We start from the raw sequence: 24047 nt of genomic DNA on the forward strand, positions 1-24047 counted from the left end.
AGATACATGACCAACGAGGATATACAGATGCCAAAAAAGCATGTGAAAGCACCATTAGCCTTGAGGAAAGTACAGATTAAATCCACAATGAGACATGGCTACACAGCTATTAAAATTGTTTTTAAAAAGTGGTCACACCGAATTCTGGTGAGGATGCAGAGAACCAGAGCTCCATGTGTTGCTGGTGGGAGTGTGAAATGTATAGTCACTCTGGAAAACAGCTGGGCAGTTTCTTTTAAAACTATAAATGGACTTACCGTATGACCCAGAAAATGCAATCTCAGGTTTCTATACTGGAGACATGAAAACTTATTTTTATACAGAATATTTCACATGAATATTCAGAGTAGTTTTATTTGTAATACCCCCAAATGGGAAACTACTCAATGCCCTTCAATGGTGAGTACTTAAACAAGCTGTGGTGCATTCATATTATGGAATATTATCCAATATTTACAAAGAACAAACTATTATATTAATACATGCAACAACGTGGATAACTCAAGAAAATTATGCCGAGTGAAATAAGCCAATTAAAAAAAAGATATGTACTAGTAGTATATGATTCTGCCTCTATGAGTTGTGAAGTAACATAATTAGAGATGGAAAACAGACTAATAGTTGCTAGAGATTAGGGCCAGGATAAGGGGTGTGTGGCTATGAAGGAGTTACATGGCCACAGCTGGTTTAGCTCAGTGGACAGAGCATTGGCCTGTGGACTGAAGGGTCTGGGGATCCAGTGAAGGGCACATGTGCAGGTTGTGGGCTCGATCATCCCCAGTAGGGGGCATGCAGGAAGTAGCCAATCAATGATTCTCATCATCATTGTTTCTCTTTCCATCTTTCTTCCTCTCTGAAATCAATAAAAGTATATATTTTTTAAAACTTAAAAAAATGAAGTGGTAGCATGGGTAAGTCTTGTGGTAATGATATAGTTATGTTCCATGACTGTGGTGGAAGGTACCCAAAGCTACACACATGACAATGTTGCACACATACACACAATTGTGTACATGAATAGCTTGTGAAATCTGAGTAAGTTCTGTCGTTGAGCCAAGGTTGATTTCCTAATTTTGACATAATATATAGTTATGTCAGATGTGAGCACTGGAGAAAGCTGGGGAACGCACAAGGAACCTCCCTATACATTTTTTATCAAAATTCTTGTGAATATATCATTATTTAAAAATAAAATGCACTTTAAAAAATGACCTCAGGACCTCACTTGTAGTCTATTTTAAGGAAAGAAAAGGGGGTGGGTTTCAGTTTAGGGGAAATGAAGTAAGCACATTTCACGCTGTTTCCCACTGAAATGCAACTCTGAAATCTAGACAGAACGAACGGAGAAGGAATTCGAGGTGTTTTAAAATCAAGTGACAGCAGAATTGTCGAAGGTGACAATAATTCAAAGTTAACTGAGTGGGTGCTGAGTTTTACCATTTCCTTTCCCCACGGTCTCACAGCCTATCCTCAGGCAGCCGTAACCGTGCAGGTGGGCATCGGTGGGAACAGAGCCCAGCAAGGCCTTCCCCTCAGGATGAACAGAAAAGTGGCTCCAAACGCCCACAGAGACCAAGGAATTGTCCTCCCAGCCCCCCTCTTCCTTATTCTACATTTTCATGCCTTAGTCCCCTGCTGCCAAAAGCACTGCCTTTTCTGATTGGGAACTGGCTCCAAATAGGGTGGGTGGGCTTTTTTTACCTATTGTTTTTACTCTTTCTTTTACTGCCTTGACCCTGGAAGTGGGCACAGTCTTGATACGGAGTGGGATAGAGAAATCCCATTTCTCAGGTACAGGGCTGTACAGGAGAGCACCAGGGACTGGGAAGAATCAGGGAAATAAAAGAGTGAGAAGATTTCAGGACATTGACTCCTGGGCTCTTCCCTGAGACGTGCTCGTGCAGATCCAACCCTAAACAGCGTATCTTTTATCCTAGACCTGAGACATCAATGTCCAGGTCCCACACAGACCCTGGGCAGCACACACGGGACTGACCCAATTAACGGTGCCAGGGCAGTGTGGAACTTTGTGACCACAAACCGTAGAAGGCTGGTTGCGACTTGTAGCTGAACAGTGATGACAGAAATATGTATTACATCAAATGCTTTTATTAGAAAAGAAGAAAAATCTCAAATAATTAATCTAAGCTTCAACCTTAAGCAATTAGAAAAAGAAGAGCAGAATAAAATCATGGAATGCAGAAAAACAAAGGCATAAAGAGGCATGAAATGGAAACCAGAAATCAATAAAATTACTAAACCTTCAGCAAGACTGACAAAGAACAAAAGTAGAGAAGACACAAATTACCAATATCAACAACGAAAGAGGTGATAGCACTAAAGACCCCAAAGATAATAAACAGGTTGTAAGGGAATCCTAAAATTAATTATATGCCCCCAAAATTGACAACCTAGAGAAATCAATTCCTTTCAAAACCTGTCAAATTTAATCTGATAATCCCAGAGAGCTGATGAGTAGGAAAAGCTACCCTCACCTCCTCCGGACCCCAAACCAGATATACAGCTAAATTATAGAGCCATCAACCTCAATAACCAACAGAAGGCCAACTGAACTGAAATATTCTAACCAAGGATTTACAGAAGCAGCCATTAGACACTGGTAAGAAAGGTGGACTTGGGAAGGGCTGGCCCCAAGAGTGGCAGCTGAGAAGCCAGAGGGATATGGTAGATTCAAAATCCCTTTCCCGGGATACCTAGAGCAATGCAGATGGGAAGAGGAGCCCACACAGCATCTGGTGTTGAAAGTCAGTGATGACTCAGTCCGTCTAGGTCTCCCAGATGCCACCTTCCTAGGGACGAGCATTCCTATTGTTACAGCACCAGCCTGGGTGTGCACTGCTAGGTCCCCAGCTTGACACATACTTGGGTCCTACAGGGGTGTCTGCTGTCTGTGCCCAGCAGTGACTTTTTCTGGGGAGGCTCTTGGCAGAGACTTGGGAAATGACTAAATTGTGTGGCTTTGGAAAGGCATAGATAGCACTCCTCCCCTGACCTTTGAATTGCGTGGCCAGCTCTGTCTTGCTGAGTTCAGCCACACCTGGACCAGAGTGCTGTGCAGAGCTGGGACTTTCCGAGTGTCTCCTGGGGAAGCTTTTATCTAGGAATCAGATGGGCATTGCTACTTCGCAGGGTGCTTGGGCACTAACTTCTCTGCAATCCCAGCCTACACTACCCTGGGAAGGGGAAAGTGTCTACCCCCTCCTATAGGCTTATAGGCACCATCCCCAATTGATTGTTTGGATCAGCCCTGCCAGGCACCAATACCCAAGCCCTCTGGGCTCAGTTCTGCAAAGGGAAAGGAGAGCAGCTAAGAGCTGGGAACTTCAAAGTGCGAGTCCCTTGAGGCTATTGTCGAGGATGGGGATGAAGTGCTTAGACCTATTTTGCTGGGTGGGCCAGCATTACCCCAATGGGAGGCTCTTTTGATCTGTCCCTCTGAGCCCATTGGCTCTGTGTGGCTGAGCTTGCTCCTGTGGTGGGTACAGCTGGATGCACCCTACCTACACCTGCAGTGTGCTCCTCCTGGGAAAGCTAGAGTTGGAGACACTGACAGAGATAAGTACAGCCCTGGAGCAGGGGCTACTTTCCCCTCCTTAAATGCCTGACTGCATGACCTCCCAAGTAAACCCTCTAACCCTACCCTCCCAACCTCGTTTGATCTACCCTACTGAGCTCACAACCTGTGGAAGGGTCTGTAGGTCATGGCCAGTCTGGGCCCACCCTACAGTCTTTCTTTAGAAGGCTCTGGAGGAAGACCAGAGCATCTCAGGGGAGGTGGAGTAGCTAGCTGACAGGTGGAGGCAGACCTCAGAGAGCCTCAGTCCTTCCACAGATCTGCCCCCAGCTCTAAGCTGGAGAAAGCTGATGCTTATACACAGATTGGCCCCTCCCACACACATCTGGGCCCAATAAACTCAGCCACAAACAGCATGGTAGCTCCAGTTAGCCCAAAGCCTATTAAACACAATGTGTGACATCAACCTAACCAGAACCCCACTCAAGTGGACACAAAACTAACACAACCAGTGGTGGGATTCAGATCACAACCGAGCTCAACTCAACTAGTTAAACAAGTGGCACATCCAAAAGAGGATTCCAGACCCTGCTGAGAACTACACCTCGGGGCTGCACTTCATGCACATGACCGAGGTTTACCTCAGTCCCTTATAGCAACCAGCATGAAGGGTTAATTTCACCCACAAAAAGACCAACAGCATTCAAGATGCAACTACAACAAAAGGATATACATAACCCACAATATTCCTAGAGCACCAAGCTCATGTTATCTGGAAGATTGTGCAACAAGACACCTACATCATATAGCCATTATAACAAATTTGGAAGTCATAGCAGATCTACCTAATACAGAGACAAAATGGAGAGACAAAGAAATATGCCCCAAATTAAAGAACAAGATAAATGTCCAGAAAAATAATTAAGTGGAATGGAAGTAACCACAATATCAGATGCAGAGTTTAAAACAATGGCTATAAGAATGACCAAGATCCTTAGAGGAAGATGGATAACCAGTGAGAACTTAAAGAACCAGTTCAAAATGAAGAATACAATATCTGAAGTAAAGACTACAATAGAAGGAATCAACAGCAGGCAAAGGATTAAATAAGCGATTTAGAGGACAAGATAACAGTAAAGCATCAAAAAGAGAAAAGAATTTTTAAAAATGAGAAGTCTAAGGGATCTCTTAGACATCAAGCATACAACATCCACATCACGGGTATACCAGAAAAAGAAAGTGAGCAAGGGATCAAAAACGGAAGAAATGAAGACTGCAAACTTTCCCAACCTAGTGAGCGAAGAAGTCAGAAAAGTTTTAAAAAAACACACAACAGTCCCAAACAGGATGATCCTAAAGAGGCACACACCAAGACACATCATAATTAAAATGTCAAAGATTATAAAACCAAGAGATTCTTAAAAGCAGCAAGAGAAAGCAATTAGTTACCTACAAAGGATCTCCCAAAGCCTGTCAGCTGACTTATCAACAGAAGGGTTTGGCATGAAATATTTAGTGGTGAAAACCAAAGACCTACAACGAAGACTACTCTATCCAGTAAAACTAGCATTTAAAATTGAAGGTGACATAAGAGCTCCCTCCACCCAAAAAAAGCTAAAGAGTTCATTGCCAGGATTGCAAGAAATGTTAAAGGGCCGGCTTTAAGAAGAAACAAAGAAAAAATAGGTATAAAGAATAAAATGGTAATAACTACCTTTTAATGATAACCTTAATTATAAATAGATCAAATGCTCCAATCAAGACATAGGGTAGCTGAATGGTAAGAAAAAGTTGGTGTGGCAATGCTTATATCTGACAAAACAGACTTCAAAACAAAGGTCATAACAAGAGACAAAGTAAGGTCACTACATAATAGAAATGGGATTGATCTAATAAACACATGTGCACCCAACATAGGAGCACCTAAATACAGAAAGAAAATTTTGTTGAAAATCAAGGAAAAGATCAATAGTAATATAGTCATGGTAGGAGATTTTAACAGCCTACTGACATCAAAGCACAGAACTTCGAAACAAAAAAATCAACAAGGCAACAGCAACCTTAAATGGCACTCTGAATTGGATGGATTTAATTGATACAGAACATTTCATCCCAAAGCACAATATACATTACTCTCAAGTAACCAGCATGAAGGGTTAATTTCGCCCACAAAAAGACCAACAGCATTCAAGATGCAACTACAACAAAAGGATATACATAACCCACAATATTCCTGGAGCTCGAAGTTCACGTTATCTGGAAGATTGTGCCACGGGGTGCAACAAGACACCTACATCATATAGCCATTATAACAAGTTTGGAAGTCTTAAGTGCTCATGGAATATTCTCAAAGGCAGACCACATGTTAGGATACAAAATAAGTCTTAAATTCAAGAATACTGAAATCATATCAAGCATCTTCATGAACCACATGGTATAAAAATAGAAATCAACTACAAATGATTGAGGTCCTCAGAGTTTTGTATGGGTTGTAGTTATCAATTTTTACTACATAAGAAATTAGAGCTAAGAAAAATTTAATATTTTAAAAGAACAAAAAGTTTATTATATGGCAACATAAACAGCATATTCTTGTAAAAATATTTTTGAAAGCAAAAATTTGTAGGAAAGTAACAGTTATACATTTCTGCAAGTCTCTAAGTCTGGCTTCACAGAAGCTGTTGGATTCTCCCCCCTGTAGTTGGGTTGTTGCACTATTGCACATCCTGCGGCCTGCAGGAAACTCCGCTGTTCTGTACCATTCATCCTCCTCCATAACTTTACTTTAAAGTTAACTTCAAGTTAACTCCTGAAGGTGATAAAGTATCCACAATCATCAGGCATCCATCCCCAATGAAAACCATTAAGCCAAAACTAAATTCTAATAATTTTTTATGTGCAAAAAACTTAAATGTGAATCTACAAAAGCACCAATTATATTGCTTTCTTTTTTTAAAATATATTTTTATTTATTTCAGAGAGGAAGGGTAATGGAGAGATAGAAACATCAATGATGAGAATCACTGATTGGCTGCCTCCTGCATGCCCCTTACTGGGGATTGATCCCACAACCTGGGCATATGCCCTGACCAGAAATTGAACCCTGACCTCCTGATTCACAGGCTGACGCTCAGCCACTGAGCCGCACTATCTGGGCACAAATTATACTGCTTTAAATCTTGGCATAACCTAGATGTTGAGAATAAACAGGTACCCCATCAGCAGATTTCCATTTCTCTTCTCAAAGGCACAGAAGAATCCAGCAAAGGGGTCTTTCCTGGGCTCCAGTGCCCCACCTGTCACTGACAGGCGCTACAGCACGTGAAACCACCTGTCCCTGCAGAATAATGACAGTCTGGAGCTCATTTCAGCTGCTCCTTAGGCCCCTTCAGGCTGGACTTCTGATTTCTTTTTTCTTTCTGACCCTGAATTCGAAAGAGCTTCTTCCTGAGGTCCTTCTGCCGCTTCAGTTTCTCTTCCTCCTCCTTCTGCTTCGCTTTGAAGTGTTCTTTATTGTGCAGATGCCGCTGCTCCTTGGCCTTCTTCATCTTCTGACTGTGCACTGTACTCAGAGCATCCAGCAGCGCAAGGACCTGACAAGGACAAAGCCCAATGAGCATTGTGTGTTCTCACACTTACTGCGTGCCTGCCTTCTGAGGGCCACAGGTGTCAGCACTGACTACAAAACTGGGATCCACTCATGATACAAATGAACGCTAAGCTAGTGAAATTTATTCTGGACTAGGAAATTATAATTTGCATGAAAATATATGTAGGAGTCTATTTACTTAGCAAAATACTTTCATAATGACCTTCACCACAAGTGACTATCTTCATTAGTCACTCTTGGATACTATGTACAACCAATTAACACAGAGTGATTCGTCAGCTGTGTGCCAACTCTTCTCACCAAAATGCATGAGACAGAGCCGGGCTGAACAGAGGAGGGGAAATGGACTCTAGTTTTCCTCTAACTTCCAGTTCTTAGGGCCCTTATTCTTCCTGAGGAAAAGTGAGAACACAGTGGAAATGCCAAGTGTGTAACCGAAAGCAGTATTTTCACATCTAAGTACAACGTGCAGTAAGCCAGTCGTTAACAGTACCTTTCTTTCATGAGGCTCCCGGATGACGGCCGGTCTCCGCCTGTCCTTTGGTATCTTGCCTGCCTTTGCTTGGGTCTTAGGCTTGGTCTTAAAGGGCAGGGCCTTCTGTAAGGCTTTCGGAATGTGTAGTGAATTAAAATGTTTCTTTTGCCTCACAATCGGCTGAAAAACAAAGAAAAAAACAAAGGCTGATATAAATTATGATCTACATGCATTTAAAACTTGCATAAAATCTTCTCGATGGATTGTTGAATTTTTCCACAAGATTGGTAACACCAGAACCTGCTGACAATCAGAAATAAGGATTCAATCATACATCAAACATGGACTGCCTCAAAAGACATGCATAACTCTAGGCAAAACAGAGAAATATACAGAATATTTGCAATTCTTCCAAGAACTGAAATGTGCCTACTTCTACAATATGGACGATGGGAATCTTCACCGAGCAGATAAGAAGATTCAAAGTCTCCTCAAATGGAAAATTCTGGCCTTATCTGGGAAGCACTGAGGTGGTTTTTCTAGCCGAACAAGAATAATCTCGCTGTTCATCTTTACTATGAGCCTCTCTGGGCCTCAGGACATAGTTCTTCCTCAGAGCCAGTGTCCCCACCCGATTCTCACTGAGAGGTTGAACTTTGTTTTGTTTCTAATAGAAGGCCAGCTAGAAAACTGAGATTTAAATAACAAATGAAGGCAGTGTAAACTCTACATTCAAATTTTAAAGTAATCACAATTCTATGCTTAAATTCAGATGATTAAATTTGTTAACTGTCTCAGAACTAGTTAGTAAGTAGAGAGTTTTGCCCTATATCTTTAATATATATATATATATATACACACATACATATATATGTGTGTATATATATATGTATATATATAGGAACATCAATGATGAGAGAGAATCATTGATCGGTCGCCTCCTGTTTGCCCCCCACTGGGGATCGAGCCCACAATCCAGGCATGTGCCCTTGATTGGAATAGAACCTAGAACCCTTCAGTCTGCAGGCTGATCCTCTATCCACTGAGCCAAACCAGATAAGAGACCAGATCTTAAGAGAGAGAAAGAAAAAACATTTCATGTATAGAGAAAGGGCCAGCGCCTGGCTGGCAGGAATGCCCTCAGTTGCCCTACATCTTTACCAAGGTCAACATCAACTATATAAGCAGTATTTCTGCTATGTCCTTAAATTTATTATTAAAAATATCATCTATAATAATATTCAATATTCTGTTTTAAGAAACTAAAATACTTTAGAATGAAAGAAATAAGAGAAATCACCTTCTCAAAAAGAGTAAGCACCACAGACTGGACAAAAGATGCCAGGAGCTGAAGTGCAGCATATTCTAAAAGACATGAATGTCATACGGTTCAAAATCTTATGAGCTATTTTATAGAAAAAGTGATGACCAAGCGTGGCCGGCGTGGCTCAGATAGTTGAGTGTCAGCCTATGAACCAGGAGGTCACGGCATATGCCTGGTTGCAGGCTTGATCCCCAGTTGAGAACCTGCAGGAGGCAGCCAATCAGTGATTCTTTCTCATCAAAATCTTCTCTCTTCTTTTCTTTGAAATCAATAAAAACATATTTTAAAATTTTTTTAAAAAGAAAAAAAGAATAATGCCCGGGAATCTTCTGTCTCAGGCAGAGCGCAGACTGATACCTAGAATTACATCTTATTACAAAACAATTAAATATCCTGCATTAAAACAACTCTTTCAAATGTATTGTTAACCTGCAAAGAAAATAATGAACATTTTGAGACCAAAATTTAAATGAAAATGAGAATCCAGACAGGTATAAGAACTTAAAATAAAAGAAGTACTGACGAAGCCAGACTGGCAAGGATATGGACCAACCAGAACTCTGGCAGCTGTTAGCCGGAGCCTCACTGGGTCTGACTCCAATACTATAGGCATCATACCTGAAGCAGAACACATGCTGCACCATAATCTGGTGGCCCCACCCATGGGGACCTTGGCAACAAAAATGGGTGCTCGTACACACCAAGCAAGTAGTATGTATGTCCTCAGAACAGCAGTTATAACAGCCGAATAGTGGAATTAAAGTCCATCAGTAAATAAACTGACATCGTCATATGACAGAATTCTCCTAGATAATAACGACAAATGAATGTCTGCTATACACAAGAACACAGGTGAATTTCATAATACTTCTGGAAGAAGCCAGGCCAAATATATGCTCTATTTTATAAAACTAAAAACAGGCAGACCTAATGTACATGTAGGGGGTCAGAATCAGACAGTGAGTGCTCTGAGGCGGAGGAAGAGTGACTGGGAGAGGTCACGGAGGGTTTCAGTTGTGCTGGTAATTTATTGCTTCACCCAGGTGATGGCAAGCTGAGTGTGTTAAATCACTGAGTTACACACTTCTGATTTGTGTACTTTTCTGTATATATGTGAATATCTCAATAAAAACTTTCCCCTAAACCCACATTGCTTCAATAAGAATTAGCACATTATTTTTAGAAGTAATAGTGTATATGGTGGAAGAACAGTCCAAAAGAATTGACAATGAAAAGTTTTAAGTCTATTTTCCAAATCACAGAAGCAATTATTACCGCTGTGCAGTTTCTTCTACAATAGTCTATGAACATACAGCACATTCATTCAAACTTAATGTTAGACTCTCTACTTAAAAATTTAAAGCACAGGAAATGTTACATACAAAGCATCTGGACAACCCATCTACAGAGCACATGTATGACGGTACCTTATACAGAGAATCCTTGTTGGGCTTCAGTTTGACACGATGGGCGAGCCGGAGTTGACCAGTTGTCCGCATTCCTGACCAGGTATCTTTCTCACCAACTGGTTTCAACAAAGATGTTACTGGGTTATAGAAGGCTGGAATGGAGACAGGATACCAAGTTCTCATGAAGACAATATCTGGAAAGAGAGGACATTTACTTTAACATTTTCAGAAGGTTCATATCCTTAGGAGAAACAAAGAACAAAACGTTCATCCCAAACTTCCCACGCTGGTTGCACAGAATTTGAAGACAGATTTTTACCACGTCAATTAATCTTGAATATCACAGAACTTTTACCGGTGTGAACCACATGGCTCCAGATGCAGTGTGACTGGGCACGCTGCAAAGATGCTCCAACTAGGAGAGCTGGAGCTGATCCCAGCTAAGACCTGAACTGCAGTGTCTAACCCACACGAGACGGAAATCAATAGAAAGGCATTTACCGCTCATCAGCAACTTGTCCTCAAAGGTGGCCCGGAAAGCGCCTTCGGGAGCTCGGAGCGCTTTCTTGATCTGCCCCCTTATTCCACTGACAGTGCGAATCACAGCACCTTCAAATTTGGCCACTTCTAAGGCAGAATTAAACATTCCCTACAGGTACACATATATAAAAAATACATACACACAAAATCAGATACTTTACTTCTTAGTTCATAACTACATCCTTGGTTATAAAACATAGAACTCATTGAAGGATGATAAAGGTAATAATCAAACTATTCCCCCCCCTGAAGTGGAATTACTAGATTAAAAAGAATACAACTGCTTTATTTTCCCCCAAATAATATTAATTAAGACTCTATTGTGGGCTCATTCATTATCATGCTCATCACTGATAAGGAATAGAAGATATCTTGTTAATCTGAACTAGCCTGGACAGCCTCTGTTGTCTAGCTCATTTCCTATTACTTACTTAGGTGCGCACACTCGGCAAATAAAGAGCTAGATAAGTGCTATATTATAAGAACATTTTATAATCATCTTAGCTCTTTTAGTGGAAGCACCCCCTCAATGAAAATATGAATGTCATTCAAACCACCCTCCAATATTATATCACGTGAGTATCCATCTCTTATACCCTTGTCGACAAATTAAGAATGGCTTTGTCTATTTTTCTACTCATCTGTCTGATAAGTCTATGATTTTAATTTTAACCCAAACCAAAAAGGCAGGAAAGAAAGCCCAATGAAAGATTACACACATTAGCTTTATGACAGTCTCACTGGAAGTAATAGCCTCACTTACTAAATATCTCTATTGTACTTCACCTTAGCATTGCTGAGCATGTTTAAGCAACACAGAAACCAACAGAAAATAGTACACTAAAAATACCAAAGACCAAGTTAATTTAAATTCCTTTTCTGAAAACATTAGACCTACATTTTAGAAGTATTTCACTGATCCTTTAATAATACAAGGAGGAGGCAAAAGTAGATTTAGTTATAATACAAATAAATAATATAATACAAGAATAAACTGTACATTCACAACTGTAAACCTACTTTTGCCCAACCCTATAATATACATTTATAAATATGTAAATATACAGACCTTAATGAATGAAGTATTCTTGAAAATTTTATATGGAAAACCAGTTAACTTTAATTTCTTCACAATTTTTATGGATTTATCCAAATCAAGAACAATTCCTGTGGCAGCTATCCGGAAATCAGGCTAAAAATGAAACCCCCAAAATTAGAATACAGGAATATCAGCAAGAGAACAACTACAATTCTCTGTGATACAGTAAATTAGCAAAGTGCACTTCCCTTACAATGAGCTAAGAAAAAAAGAATTTCTGAACATGCAAAACAGTATTTTAACAAAATCAATCTGAAACTATAATGAACATAAGGCAAACTAATGTTGATGTCTTCAGTATTTTCCTGAATGAGGGTGATTTCTTAGTGACATAGTTTCACAACAAAGACTTGTCTGAGATAAAAAGGAACATGGAAGTTTGGTTATAATGTTTAAGAAATTAAATTTCAGACCTCAGGGTGCATTCCATCTGTTCACTATTCTGTTTTCTTTTCTGATAAATGGGGCCAATAAAACCCACTTTGATCGATCACATGGAGTTAGTGTGAACATATTTTTCTAACCCAACATTACAGGGTGTAGCCTTATGTCTAGCTAGTATCTGACATATCCCCAAAACCTAGTATAGTACTTAGCACATGGTGAATACTGCTTACATATTTTTAGAAAAACACGCCCCAAAAGTGCATAAAAATATAAAATGTCCCCAGTACCATTACAATTCTTCTACCTCCCTCTTCTTTACTCCCACAATCTACTTAAAAAGATGCAGGAAGATTAAAAACAAATGAATTTATTATACACACTAAAAATGAGCAATTTTCCACTTAAAGAATCATGTACACATTCCATATTTAAGATAGATTTCAAAAACTATATATAAAATAAAACATCCGAGATATTTACTGTTGTGCCATCGACAAACTGTACTGCCAAGAATCCAGTTCCTTGTGGAGTAATAGGACCTTGAATAAAACAGTAAAAAATATAGTGAACCACAAAATTTAGAATCTATTTTACATGCATATATATTCTGATCCAAAAGAAAGAGAATTGGGATTTCATAAAATGAAAACTATAATGATAAAGCTTACACGTTTAAATTAACCTAAAGGCCAATTATTCTAATCACATTTTACCCCAAAAGGCTGCTCCACAATGCATGTGCTGAGGGGTGTATTTTAGAAGCCTTTGTCTTCCATTGTGGTCTTCGATATAATACAGTGGGATGGTCTGAAACCTCCTCCACCCCACAGAAAAAATGATTGGGTCTCGGGACTTGAGAATTTTCTTATACCAACGATGTTTCTTCAGACGCATCTGAGGGGAGAAGAGATTTCAGTAAGTATTCAGTGAAAGTATGTCCCAAAAAACCTCACGATCATATCACACCAAAGGGTACCTACCTGTACATATCCAACACTGCCCTCACTATTGCCCAAACCACCCAAAATAATTGGGTAATGGGGGTCAAAGTTAAGCACGAATTCACAGGGGACATTCTCTATCTCAATTCGGACATACATCCCAGGTCGAAAACCCTCATATTGAACTCTGGCTTCATCATCCTGGTCTTCAAATTCTGCTCGGTTAAGCTGTATAAGAGAGGGGGGTACAACGCAGTAAGAAACCCACAATACTATCATCTTCGATAAACGTAATTAATATATAAGAAATGAGCTATTTCAAAAAAACAATCTATAAACAGATTTAGACTTTATCCTAATTAAAAATAGCATATATTCTATCTTCAGTTTGTTCAGGATATGTCCCAATAATTTTCTTCTCTGTTGTTCTAACTTAGAGCAAATGTCAGCAACTCAGAAAGGAGCCGCAATGGTGATCAGCAAACGCCCTCAATGTTCCCAGTACACACTTTCTCTTTTATTCTCCAAATAATTAGTTCACACTTTTTCTCCTTTCTTCAGTCGCCCAATATCCAACCGCTCACCCTCATTCTTAGCTGTTTCCTAATTCACTCAGAAGTTAAGCATTTACAAGAACCTCAACACTCAACCTCTACCAGGGTTTATACCCATGTCTAACCTTTCATTATCGGTCTACACTGTTCAATATGGTAGCCACAGATGGCTTTTCAAATGGAAATTATTGAAATTAAATAAAAAAATTTAAATTCAGTTCCTTGGTCACATTTCAAGTGGCCAGTGTCAATATGTGGCTAGTGGCTACAATACAATACAGCACAGTTCTACTGGGTGGTTATAGATTATACTAGAAGCCCAGTACATGAAATTTGTGCACAGGTGGGTTCCTAGGTCAGTGATCAGGGTGGATTAGGTTCCCTGCCTCCTCTTTCTCTCGCCACCCATGTCCATTGCCACCCAGCCCCAGTTCCCTGTTCCAGCCTGGGGCCTGGCCCCTAACAGGTGATCAGGACCTGTGGGGGTGCAGGGCGGCCTGGGAGGGGGCCTGCTGGCCTGCGGGAGGGGACCAGGAGGTTGGCACGATTGGGTGATATCTATATATAGATAATAATCTGTTCAATTTCACTTATACACTAGGTATCATCTACTCCTGGACTTCATTCCAATATCTTACCTATTATTTCTCTCATCTTAAAATTTCCCTTTGACTCCACAAACTAGAATCCCATTTTTCTGCTTCTTTCAGAAGAAAACTGGCTCAGAAGTTTTCTATAGTTGCAGTCTCCACTTCCTCCACTCCCATTCCCTTAAATTCCCTAAAACCGGACTTTAACCCACACTCGATAAAAATGTTTGCAGTCGCCGAAGCTGGTTTGGCTCAGTGGTAGAGCGTTGGTCCTTCTGCAGTAGCTTCCATCAGGCCTGGTATTCCCCTAGATTTCTTAGGTCTCCTGAGCACGGCTCCATCCCCACTGCTGCTCTTCCTCTGCCAGCCTTACAATGAACACCCAGTGTCAGTACTGGTCCTCTCCTCTTCTCTCTACTCTCACTCCCTCGTCATCCCATCCATCTCATGGCTGTAAGCAGCATCCAGCTCTAAGTCCCTGGCCCCAACCCCTCTCAGCTTGACACTTTCCTTGTCTGAAAGATAACTCAAACCTAACATCTTTCCTTCATCTCCCCAGACAAACCTATACCAACTAAAGCTTTTCTATCTTACTTATGAAAACTCAGTTCTTCCAGTAAGTCATCCTTATTTCCCCCCCACCCCCGAATTTCACATACAGGAAATCATGTTGGTCTACTTTTCAAACAAAGTATACCTGGAATTTGATTTTCTTTCACCTCCACCACCGCACACCTCCCCATCCCCCAGTGTGAGTTACTTTAATCTTAAACTCTTGCCAGGGCAACCCTCTGGTCACACACATGTATCCTCTGCTCAAATGGGCCCCATTTCACTGAGTACAATGGCCCATGAGGTTCTAGGTGAGTTAAACTGTAAATGCCTGAAGCAAAGCCGTCAGAACTAACTTTATATTTCTTAGTCATGGTCTGTATAAGGTCAGAAGACTGGAGACACTATGTTAATGACGAACCTGCAGATCCTTTTGACTAGATGAAGGTCTAGGTTGATCACATTTTCACAAATGATATACTAACTGGCATAAGGCACAGCATTCCAGTTTAGACAGACTCCTGTGCCCACTTGTCAAAGCACTCGCCATCAACTGCGCACACATCTTTGTGTCTTTCGGAGTGAGATCAGCATCCCAGGCAGGAGGGCTAGACTATCTCCCTTTCAGCATCCCACATGCCCTCTTTGTCTCCATGTCTGACCTTAACTCAAAATACTCCTGAACTCTGACCGCGGTGAGTTTCAGGCAACCCTTCCTGAAGACACTGGTGTGTGCATCCACCACACAGGCCAAGAATCACCTGCCCATTCAAATGATTTCGTTATGGTTCTAGGGAGCAGTAATATGAATGCTAAGGCAGAGCTGGCATTTAAATAAACACACTGCCTCAAATAACTACACAGTGAGAGCCCCAAAAGTGGCGGCAAGTGTCTCAGCCATTTCTGTTTCCTCACACTTAATTCTTGGAAAAAAAAATAGGAACTGGTATCTTCTGATTTCTTGCAGAAACAGAGGACTGCATAAATAAACACGAATGCACACACTCATCTTCACCTCAACCTTGGAGTCCAAACGAGAAGGCACAGAGGTAGATCAGGGAGCAGAGAGCTAAAGGAGTTAAGGATTCACAACACTGTATTACAGCCCTGAAATGAGGCTGATAGGGTCTGAGTTTTCTTACCTGTGCTTGTCTATGCATTTCTCCTTTAAGATCATCAAAGTACGTGCTTTCTCCTTCATCATACTCTGCATCAAACATCTCCTTCAATTTTCTCTTCTTATCCAAATGCTTTTTCTTGGCACTTTCCTCTGCAGAGGAGTCAATTTCTTCCTTAATTTCTTCCTCTACATCTTCAGTCTTAAATTTCCAGAGAGAAAATTTTTTAAAAGTTTGTGAAAATATTTTCTTTAGCTTTAAAGCAGACTTAAAAAGTTCTGATTTGCCAAAATCTAGGTTATGATCATCATGAAACAAAACACAGCCTTGAGCTCTAAATAACATGTATTGCTACAAGAGACATTTAGATCTGCATTACAATGAACTGCAATTCCTTAGTCTGTCTGGGAATGCCATATGTGAATAAAATAGCAGCAAGTGTCCCCACCCGGATAGTGTTATAAAAAATCCTAAACAGAGAATTGGTTTTTCTAAATGGCCTTTTTTTGGAGGCTTAGATATGAATATTTTCTTCTTTTTTCCCCTCTTTCTATTGAATTCATTGGAGTGACATTGATTAATGAAATTATGTAAGTTCTAAGTGTACACTTCTATAATACAAATTCTGTATAAATTTCGTATATTGTATTATGTGTTCACCATCCCAAGTCAACTCTCGATCAACATTTATCTCCCTTATACCTTCTTCTACCCACCCCCACCTGCTCAACGCACCCTCCCACCCGACCCCTTCCCTCTGGAAAATACCATACCATTGTCTGTGTCCATGAGGTTTTTTTTTTTTTTTTTAATCCCTTCACCTTTTTCACCCAGCCCCTGAATCTCCCCTTTGACAGCTGTCAGTGTATTCTTTATCTATGAGTCTGTTTCTATTGTTTACTTTGTCCATTAGATTCCATACGTGATTTAAGAACAGGAGAATGATGGCAAAAATAATGGTGGAGAGGAAGACAGTGACCTAAGAACTGAAACTTTCAATGACTGAAGAATCATAACATCAAGAAGAGGTAACAGGTGTCATTCCAAAAATCAATAATAACAAGTAGCCCAGTCTCAGTGTGGCTCAGTGGCTGGGCATCAACCCGTGAACCAGGTCAAGGTTCAATTCCTGGTCAGGGCATACAGCCAGGTTGCAGGCTCGATTCCCAGCAGGGGGCATGCAGGAGGCAGCTGATTTTTTATTCTCTCCCATCACTGGAGTTTCTTTTATGTCGTTGTTAATCCTCACCAGAGGGTATTTTTCCATTGATTTTTAGAGATTGGGAGGGATGAGGGGGGAGACACAGAGAGAGAAACATTGATGTGAGAAAGACACATTGATTGGTTGCCTCCTGAACGCCACCCAATCTGGGCCCAGGATCTGGCCTACAACCAAACTATGTGCCCTTGACCAGAATCAAACCCGGGACCCTTCAGTCCAGGGCCGATGCTCTAACCATTGAGCAAAATCAGGTAAGGCTCACTATTGATATTTCTCTCTCCCTCTCCCTTCTTTTCTCTGAAAATCAATAAAGACATTTCATATACAGAAAAAGAAAGAATAGCAAGTAAACCAATAACCTTTGATCAGCCCCACCCTCCATGTTTTCAGGAAGGAATCCATCCGGTCTCTATTTACACAGACAACAAGATTAGAATGTCTCAAATAGGCCTATTTCAGAATATACTGACCCCAGTTACAGGACCAGTGGCTGACAGCGGCCTGGCAAAGTCATACCTGAGTGTCCAGGCCTGATGCTCCCTTGTGCACGTCCCCTGTTTCCAAGTCTTCAAAGTCACCATACAGCTCCTCTGGGAAAAGAACATCCACATGACTCACCTCTGAGGAGGGTGCACATGACACTCTAGCACTACCAGCCCCAGGTGGACAGTGTGTTCTGCACCCCAAACTTTACTGTTACTATTCCTATCACTACGCAACCCAGAAGAAGGCAGGACCGTTAAACCTTATTACATCCATGTTCAGTTTAAGTAAACAAGCCCAATCTACATTTCTATACTTTCCTTCAATACCCCACACAGCCAAGAGCTATTTTTCCAGGAGAGGTAATTAAACTGTAGCAGAGATGTACACAGGTGGCATGAGTGGCCCTGCAGATGAGACCCTCAAAAATAAAAAATTTCAAGTGAATTGAAAAGCCATGGCTTCGATAACAAGCACAGGTGAGAAAGAATCTCACCAACAGCTCAACACAATGGTGACAAACCGAGGGAAAAATCTTAGATTATACAAGAGTAGTACCTAAAACAGTGCTGAGCCCACACGAAGAGCCCATTCATTCATTCATTCGTTTAATTATGAATATTACCCTTAAAAGAAATAGACAAGTTAAAAGTCCTCTGGGAGGCAACTTCAGAAGGTATTAAAACATCCTACAGCCGAAACCGGTTTGGCTCAATGGATAGAGCGTCGGCTTGGGGACTGAAAGGTCCCGGGTTCGATTCCAGTCAAGGGCATGTACCTTGGTTGCGGGCATATCCCCAGTAGGGGGTGTGCAAGAGGCAGCTGATCGATGACTCTCTCTCATTGATGTTTCTAACTCTCTATCTCTCTCCCTTCCTCTCTGTACAAAATCAATAAAATGTTTAAAATAAAAAAATAAAAAAAATAATTAAAACATCGTACATAATAAAAGGGTAATATGCAAACTGACCCTAAGAGAAGAACACCTGGGAATGATCCACTATGATGCCCACTGACCACCAGTGGGCAGATGCTGAATGCAGGAGCTGCCCCCTGGTGGTCAGTGCGCTCCGCTCAGCCCCAAGCTGAGCTAATGGCTGCAAGCGCAATGGTGGTAGCAGGAGTGTCTCCTGCCTCCTCTGCAGTGCTAAGGGTGTCTGACTGCGGCTTAGACCCGCTCCCTGAGGGAATGGGCCTAAGCTGGCAGGTGGACATCCCCTGAGGGGTCTGGGATTGCGAGAGGGCTCAGGCCGGGCTGAGGACCCCCCCTCCAGTGTACAAATTTCTGTGCACTGGGCCTCTAGTTTTCACATAAGAAAGAGCCAAAGAACCAAAGAGCCAAAGGAAATATAAGAGATGGAAATATTCTATTGTAATAAAAACAAAAAACAGGATATTTAGAAATAAAAAATGTACAAGATCTTTAATAAAGGCTTTACAAAGAGCACAAGGAATAACATTAGCTAACACTTTCAGGTGTTTTACATTCCAGACACGGCTCTAAGTACTTTACAGCTTAACTACATTTTTTTAACTTGACCCAGTGAAGAAGGTATTACTGATATTATCTACTGAACAAATAAAGAGTACATGTTTTTGGAAAGGAAGACTCAATATCATTAAGATGCCAATTCTCCCTTCAACACAATTACAATACAAATAGCCACCAAGAATTTCTAGGCTGGAAAAAAATGAGTATATATGTTTCTTTTTTCTTCTCAGCTATCTATAATAATAAAAATTTAATATGCTAATTAGACCAGACGTCCTTCTGGATGAAGTTATGGCTGCAAGGGAAGCCCGGGTCCTGGGTGCCAGAGGGTAGCCGGGGCCGGCAGCCAGGGGAAGGAAGGCCTACTCTTGCATGAATTTTGTGCCCCAGGCCTGTAGTGTATAAACAACCAACTACAGAAATAATAATGGAGTACAAACAATTGAAAATCTCAGGGAAAAAAACTGGAGAAACAAATAGAAATTATAGAACCGAAAAATACAATTAACAGAAAAGAAAAGAGCCCAGCCAGTGTGGCTCAGTGGTTGAGAGCTTGAACCAAGAGGTCACGGTTCGATTCCCCATCAGAAAGTATGCCTGAGTTGCAGGCTCAATTCCTAATCAATGATTCTCTTATCATTGATGTTTTGCGTGCTCTCTCTCTCTCTCTCTCTCAATCAATAAAAAATAAATATATTTTTAAATATATATATATATATATATATATATATATATATATATATATTATATTTTATTGATTTTGTACAGAGAAGGAGAGAGATAGAGAGTTAGAAACATCGATGAGAGAGAGTCATCGATCAGCTACCTCCTGCACACCCCCTACTGGGGATATGCCCACAACCAAGGCATGTGCCCCTGACCGGAATCAAACCCGAGACCTTTCAGTCCCCAAGCCGACGCTCTATCCATTGAGCCAAACCGGTTTCAGCTTTAAATATATTTTATTGATTTTACACATAGAGAAATTGAGAGGGACAGAGAGTTAGAAACATCGATGAGCGAGAAACATCGACCAGCTGCCTCTTGCACACCCCCCACTGGGGATGTGCCCGCAACCAAGGTACATGCCCTTGACTGGAATCGAACCCGGGACCTTTCAGTCCGCAGGCCGACCCTCTATCCACTGAGCCAAACCAGTCCCGGCCAATAAAAAATATTTTCAAAAACAGAGATCCAAGATGGCTGCCCCCAGGTGAACACCTAGCCGCAGCCGCACACAACAATTTCAATAAATTACAACTAAAGTATAAAACGAACATTGCCCAGAACTACAGGAAGGTTGACTGACTGGAAATTCTACAGTGAGAAGCAAGGAGAAAACCAGAAGGAGGCTCGAAGGAGCTGGAAAAGCCTAAGGAGGCGCCGGCAGCGAGCACTGAAGGACCTGCACAGGGCGGGGCTGACGGAAGCCAAAGCTGCAGGCTCCACCCTGAAAACCCGTCCCATCTGTAACTGCGAAATGCAACAACAAAATAGATCACAAACGAAAGAAATGGAGGACAAAAAGCGTCTGGATATAGAGTTCAAATCTACGCTTATAAGGTTTTTCAAGAATTTCCTAGAAAAGATGGATAAGGCCTATGAGGATATGAAAAGAGATCAACTAGAATTAATAAGGAGTCAACAAGAAATGATAAGGGATCAACAAGAAATAAAGAATACATTGTCTGAAATAAAAAATATTTTACAGAGTCCTAAAAACAGAAGGGAAGATCGCAAGAATCAAGTCAAAGATTTGGAACATATAGAGCCAGAAGACACTCCTCCACAGAAGCTAGAAGGCAAGAGAATCCAGAAAATTGAAGATAATGTAAGAAACCTCTGGGACAACTTCAAGCGAACCAACCTCAGAATTATGGGGGTCCCAGAAGATGAGAGAGAGCAAGATATCGAAAACATACTGAAAGAAATAGTGACAGAAAACTTCCCCCACCTGGTGAAAGAATTAGACTTGCAAGTCCAGGAAGCGCACAGAACTCCAAACAAAAGTAATCCAAAGAGGACCATACCGAGACACATCATTATTAAAATTCCAAGAGCAAAAGACAAAGAGAGAATATTAAAAGAAGCAAGAGCAAAGAAGGTAGTAACCTACAAAGGAGCACCTATACGATTGTCAGCTGACTTCTCAACAGAAACCATGCAGGCCAGAAGGGAATGGCAAGAAATATTCAAGGTGATGAATAGCAAAAACCTACAGCCAAAAATAATCTACCCAGCAAAGCTATCACTCAGAATCGAAGGCCAGATAAAGAGCTTCACCAATAAAAAAAAGCTAAAGGAGTTCATCACCGCCAAACCAGAATTATATGAATTGCTGAAGGGGGTTCTTTCAGAAGAGAAAGTAAACAAAGATAAAAATTATGAACAACAAATACGTAACTATCAACAAGTGAATCTAAAAACCAAGGAAATTTAAAAAATCTGATGAACAATATTAACTGTTGAATATAATAGAATCAGAGGTATGGAAGGGGAGTGAACTGACGATTCTTGGGGAAAAGGGGAGAGGGGGGCGTGGGAAGAGACTGAACATAAACTGTGCACCTATGGATGAGGACAATGGGGAGAGGGAAAAGGGCAGAGGGTGGGGTGGGAACCTGGTGGAGGAGAGCAATGGTGGTGGTGGTGGTGGGGGATAAGGAACATTTGTAATAATATGAACAATAAAAACCAAAAAAAAAAAATCAAAAATAAACAAAAATTTTTAATTAAAAAAAAGGATATATCCCTTTACTTACCATCTTCTGCTAAGATCTTGGCAGCATCTTTATCCTCTTCCCACTTCCCAGTCACAAAGCAATCTCTGATACTGTCCATCACCTTCACAGAAACATCAGCACTTATTAGATAGGGAAAGGCCTATTACCCACTGACCTAATAAACAAACAGACATTTACTAATTCAACAGATTTTCAAAGTTTACTAGTGTTCTTAAGGCAATGCAATTAAACAGCATTTTTAACTTACTATTTGCTACTACAGACTTATTGTGGTTGTTTGGCTTTCAACTAAATCATATTTTTGGTTATGAGTCATGTTTTTCATACACAACCTAATTCTCAAAAGTAGCCTTGAGGCTAGCATGATTACAATGCATGCAAAAGCAAGTCTATTCTTTTACTCATTCCTTCATGCCTACACTCACTCACTAAACATTTACGAACACATCTATTTTATGCCAACAAGTTCTGTAGGCAAGTTGTTCCCAGATGATCCTTATTTCATTAAGCTTAATAATAATTAACTTAGAGGAACAATAGACCAAACAAATTTAAAAAAAAAATTAGAACCTCCATGAAAAACACACAACTGACTAGGAACAGAAGGAAATGTCCTCAAAACAATAAAGGACATCCATGAAAAATTCACCACTAACATCATATTTAATGACGAAAGACTGAGAGCTTTCATCATCAGGAATAAAATCAGGAATAGGAAAGTCTATCTGCTCTCACTTCTATTCAACACTGTACTAGGCGTGCTAGCCACAGCAATTAAGCAATAAACTGACATAAAAGGCATCCAGTTTAGAAAGGAAAACTGTCTCTATTCACAGGTGATATAATCTGGTTTACAAAAAATCCTAAGGAATCCAGTGAAAAACTATCGAACTAATCAATCAAAGTTGTAAAATACTAGATTAATATAGAACAATAAATTACTTTTCTCTATATTAGGAATAAAAAATCCAAAAATGATAAGAAAACAGTTCCTTTTATAATAGCATCAAAAAGAATAAAATGCTGCGTATACATTCAACAAAAGTGCAAAGCTTATAATCTGATAACTACAAAACATTCTTGTAAGATATTTAAAATCCAAATAAATGGAAAGACATCCCATGTTAATGGATCAGAAAACTTAATATTGCTAAGATAGAAACACTTTCTAAAGTATAGATTCAGTGCAATCCCTGTCAGTATCCCAGCTGGTTCTTTATAGAAATGGAAAAGCTGATCTTAAAATACAGAAAACCCAAGAGATCCAGAATAGATCAAACAACTTAAAAAGAAAACAAAGCTGGAAGATTCACTTTTCAGTTTCAAAACTTAACTATGAAAGGACAGTAATCAAAACAGGATTGTGCTGACACAAGGAATGACATAGATCAATGAAATACAATTAAGAGCCCATATATAAGCCCACATATCTATGGTCAAGTGATTTATTTTGCCCAGGGTGCCAAGACAAGGCAATGGGAAAGAAACAGTCTTTTCAACAAATAGTATTAGGACAATTGATTTCCATATGCAAAAGAATAAGTCATATTCATCTCACATCAAGTACAAAAATTAAATAAAACTGAAAATTTAGTTTTTCTGTCCCACTAGACATATAAAGTCCTCAATAGCCACACTGGACAGTTCATATATAACTTATTTCCATCATCACAGAGTTCTATTGCTATTTCTCTGTACCACTTTATAGGAAACACAGAGGACAGAGGAGCCAGATAAACTGCACACAGGGTTACAATGGAATTCATAAAGTCCATAATATGAAAAACTACACACCAAATACTTGGTTTCTTAAACAAATTAAATGGAAGGCGAGGGAAAGATGGGCAGAGAAAAGGAAAGTATATTTAAAGTTTTAAAAAGCACAGTGAGTAGCTAGTCAGGGTCAATGGGGGGAAAAGGGGGATATATGTAATACTTTTTTAAAAAAGGCACAGTGAAAAACAACCCCCAA

General features: G+C 40.3%; 1 protein-coding gene across 2 annotated transcripts in view; it reads right to left on the reverse strand.

The window, feature by feature from the left end:
• Nucleotides 1-6080: 6080 nt before the first annotated feature.
• The window catches only part of BMS1 (BMS1 ribosome biogenesis factor), a 35585-nt gene continuing 17618 nt past the window's right edge, over nt 6081-24047 (reverse strand). The window contains exons 13-23 of one of the 2 annotated variants that reach the window (XM_036438030.2): nt 22094-22175; nt 17873-17946; nt 16159-16335; nt 13360-13548; nt 13093-13273; nt 12860-12918; nt 11963-12085; nt 10855-11002; nt 10372-10547; nt 7639-7800; nt 6081-7128 (exon numbers count right to left, since the gene is read on the reverse strand). In XM_036438030.2, the coding sequence (XP_036293923.1) occupies nt 6898-7128; nt 7639-7800; nt 10372-10547; nt 10855-11002; nt 11963-12085; nt 12860-12918; nt 13093-13273; nt 13360-13548; nt 16159-16335; nt 17873-17946; nt 22094-22175 (1602 nt within the window). In that variant the 3' untranslated portion in view covers nt 6081-6897. The remainder of the gene's footprint in view (nt 7129-7638; nt 7801-10371; nt 10548-10854; nt 11003-11962; nt 12086-12859; nt 12919-13092; nt 13274-13359; nt 13549-16158; nt 16336-17872; nt 17947-22093; nt 22176-24047) is intronic. The other variant, XM_036438033.2, reaches the window with a different exon arrangement.

The sequence above is a fragment of the Pipistrellus kuhlii genome, unplaced genomic scaffold (genome assembly GCF_014108245.1).
Source record: "Pipistrellus kuhlii isolate mPipKuh1 unplaced genomic scaffold, mPipKuh1.p scaffold_m20_p_15, whole genome shotgun sequence".
NCBI lineage: Eukaryota > Metazoa > Chordata > Mammalia > Chiroptera > Vespertilionidae > Pipistrellus > Pipistrellus kuhlii.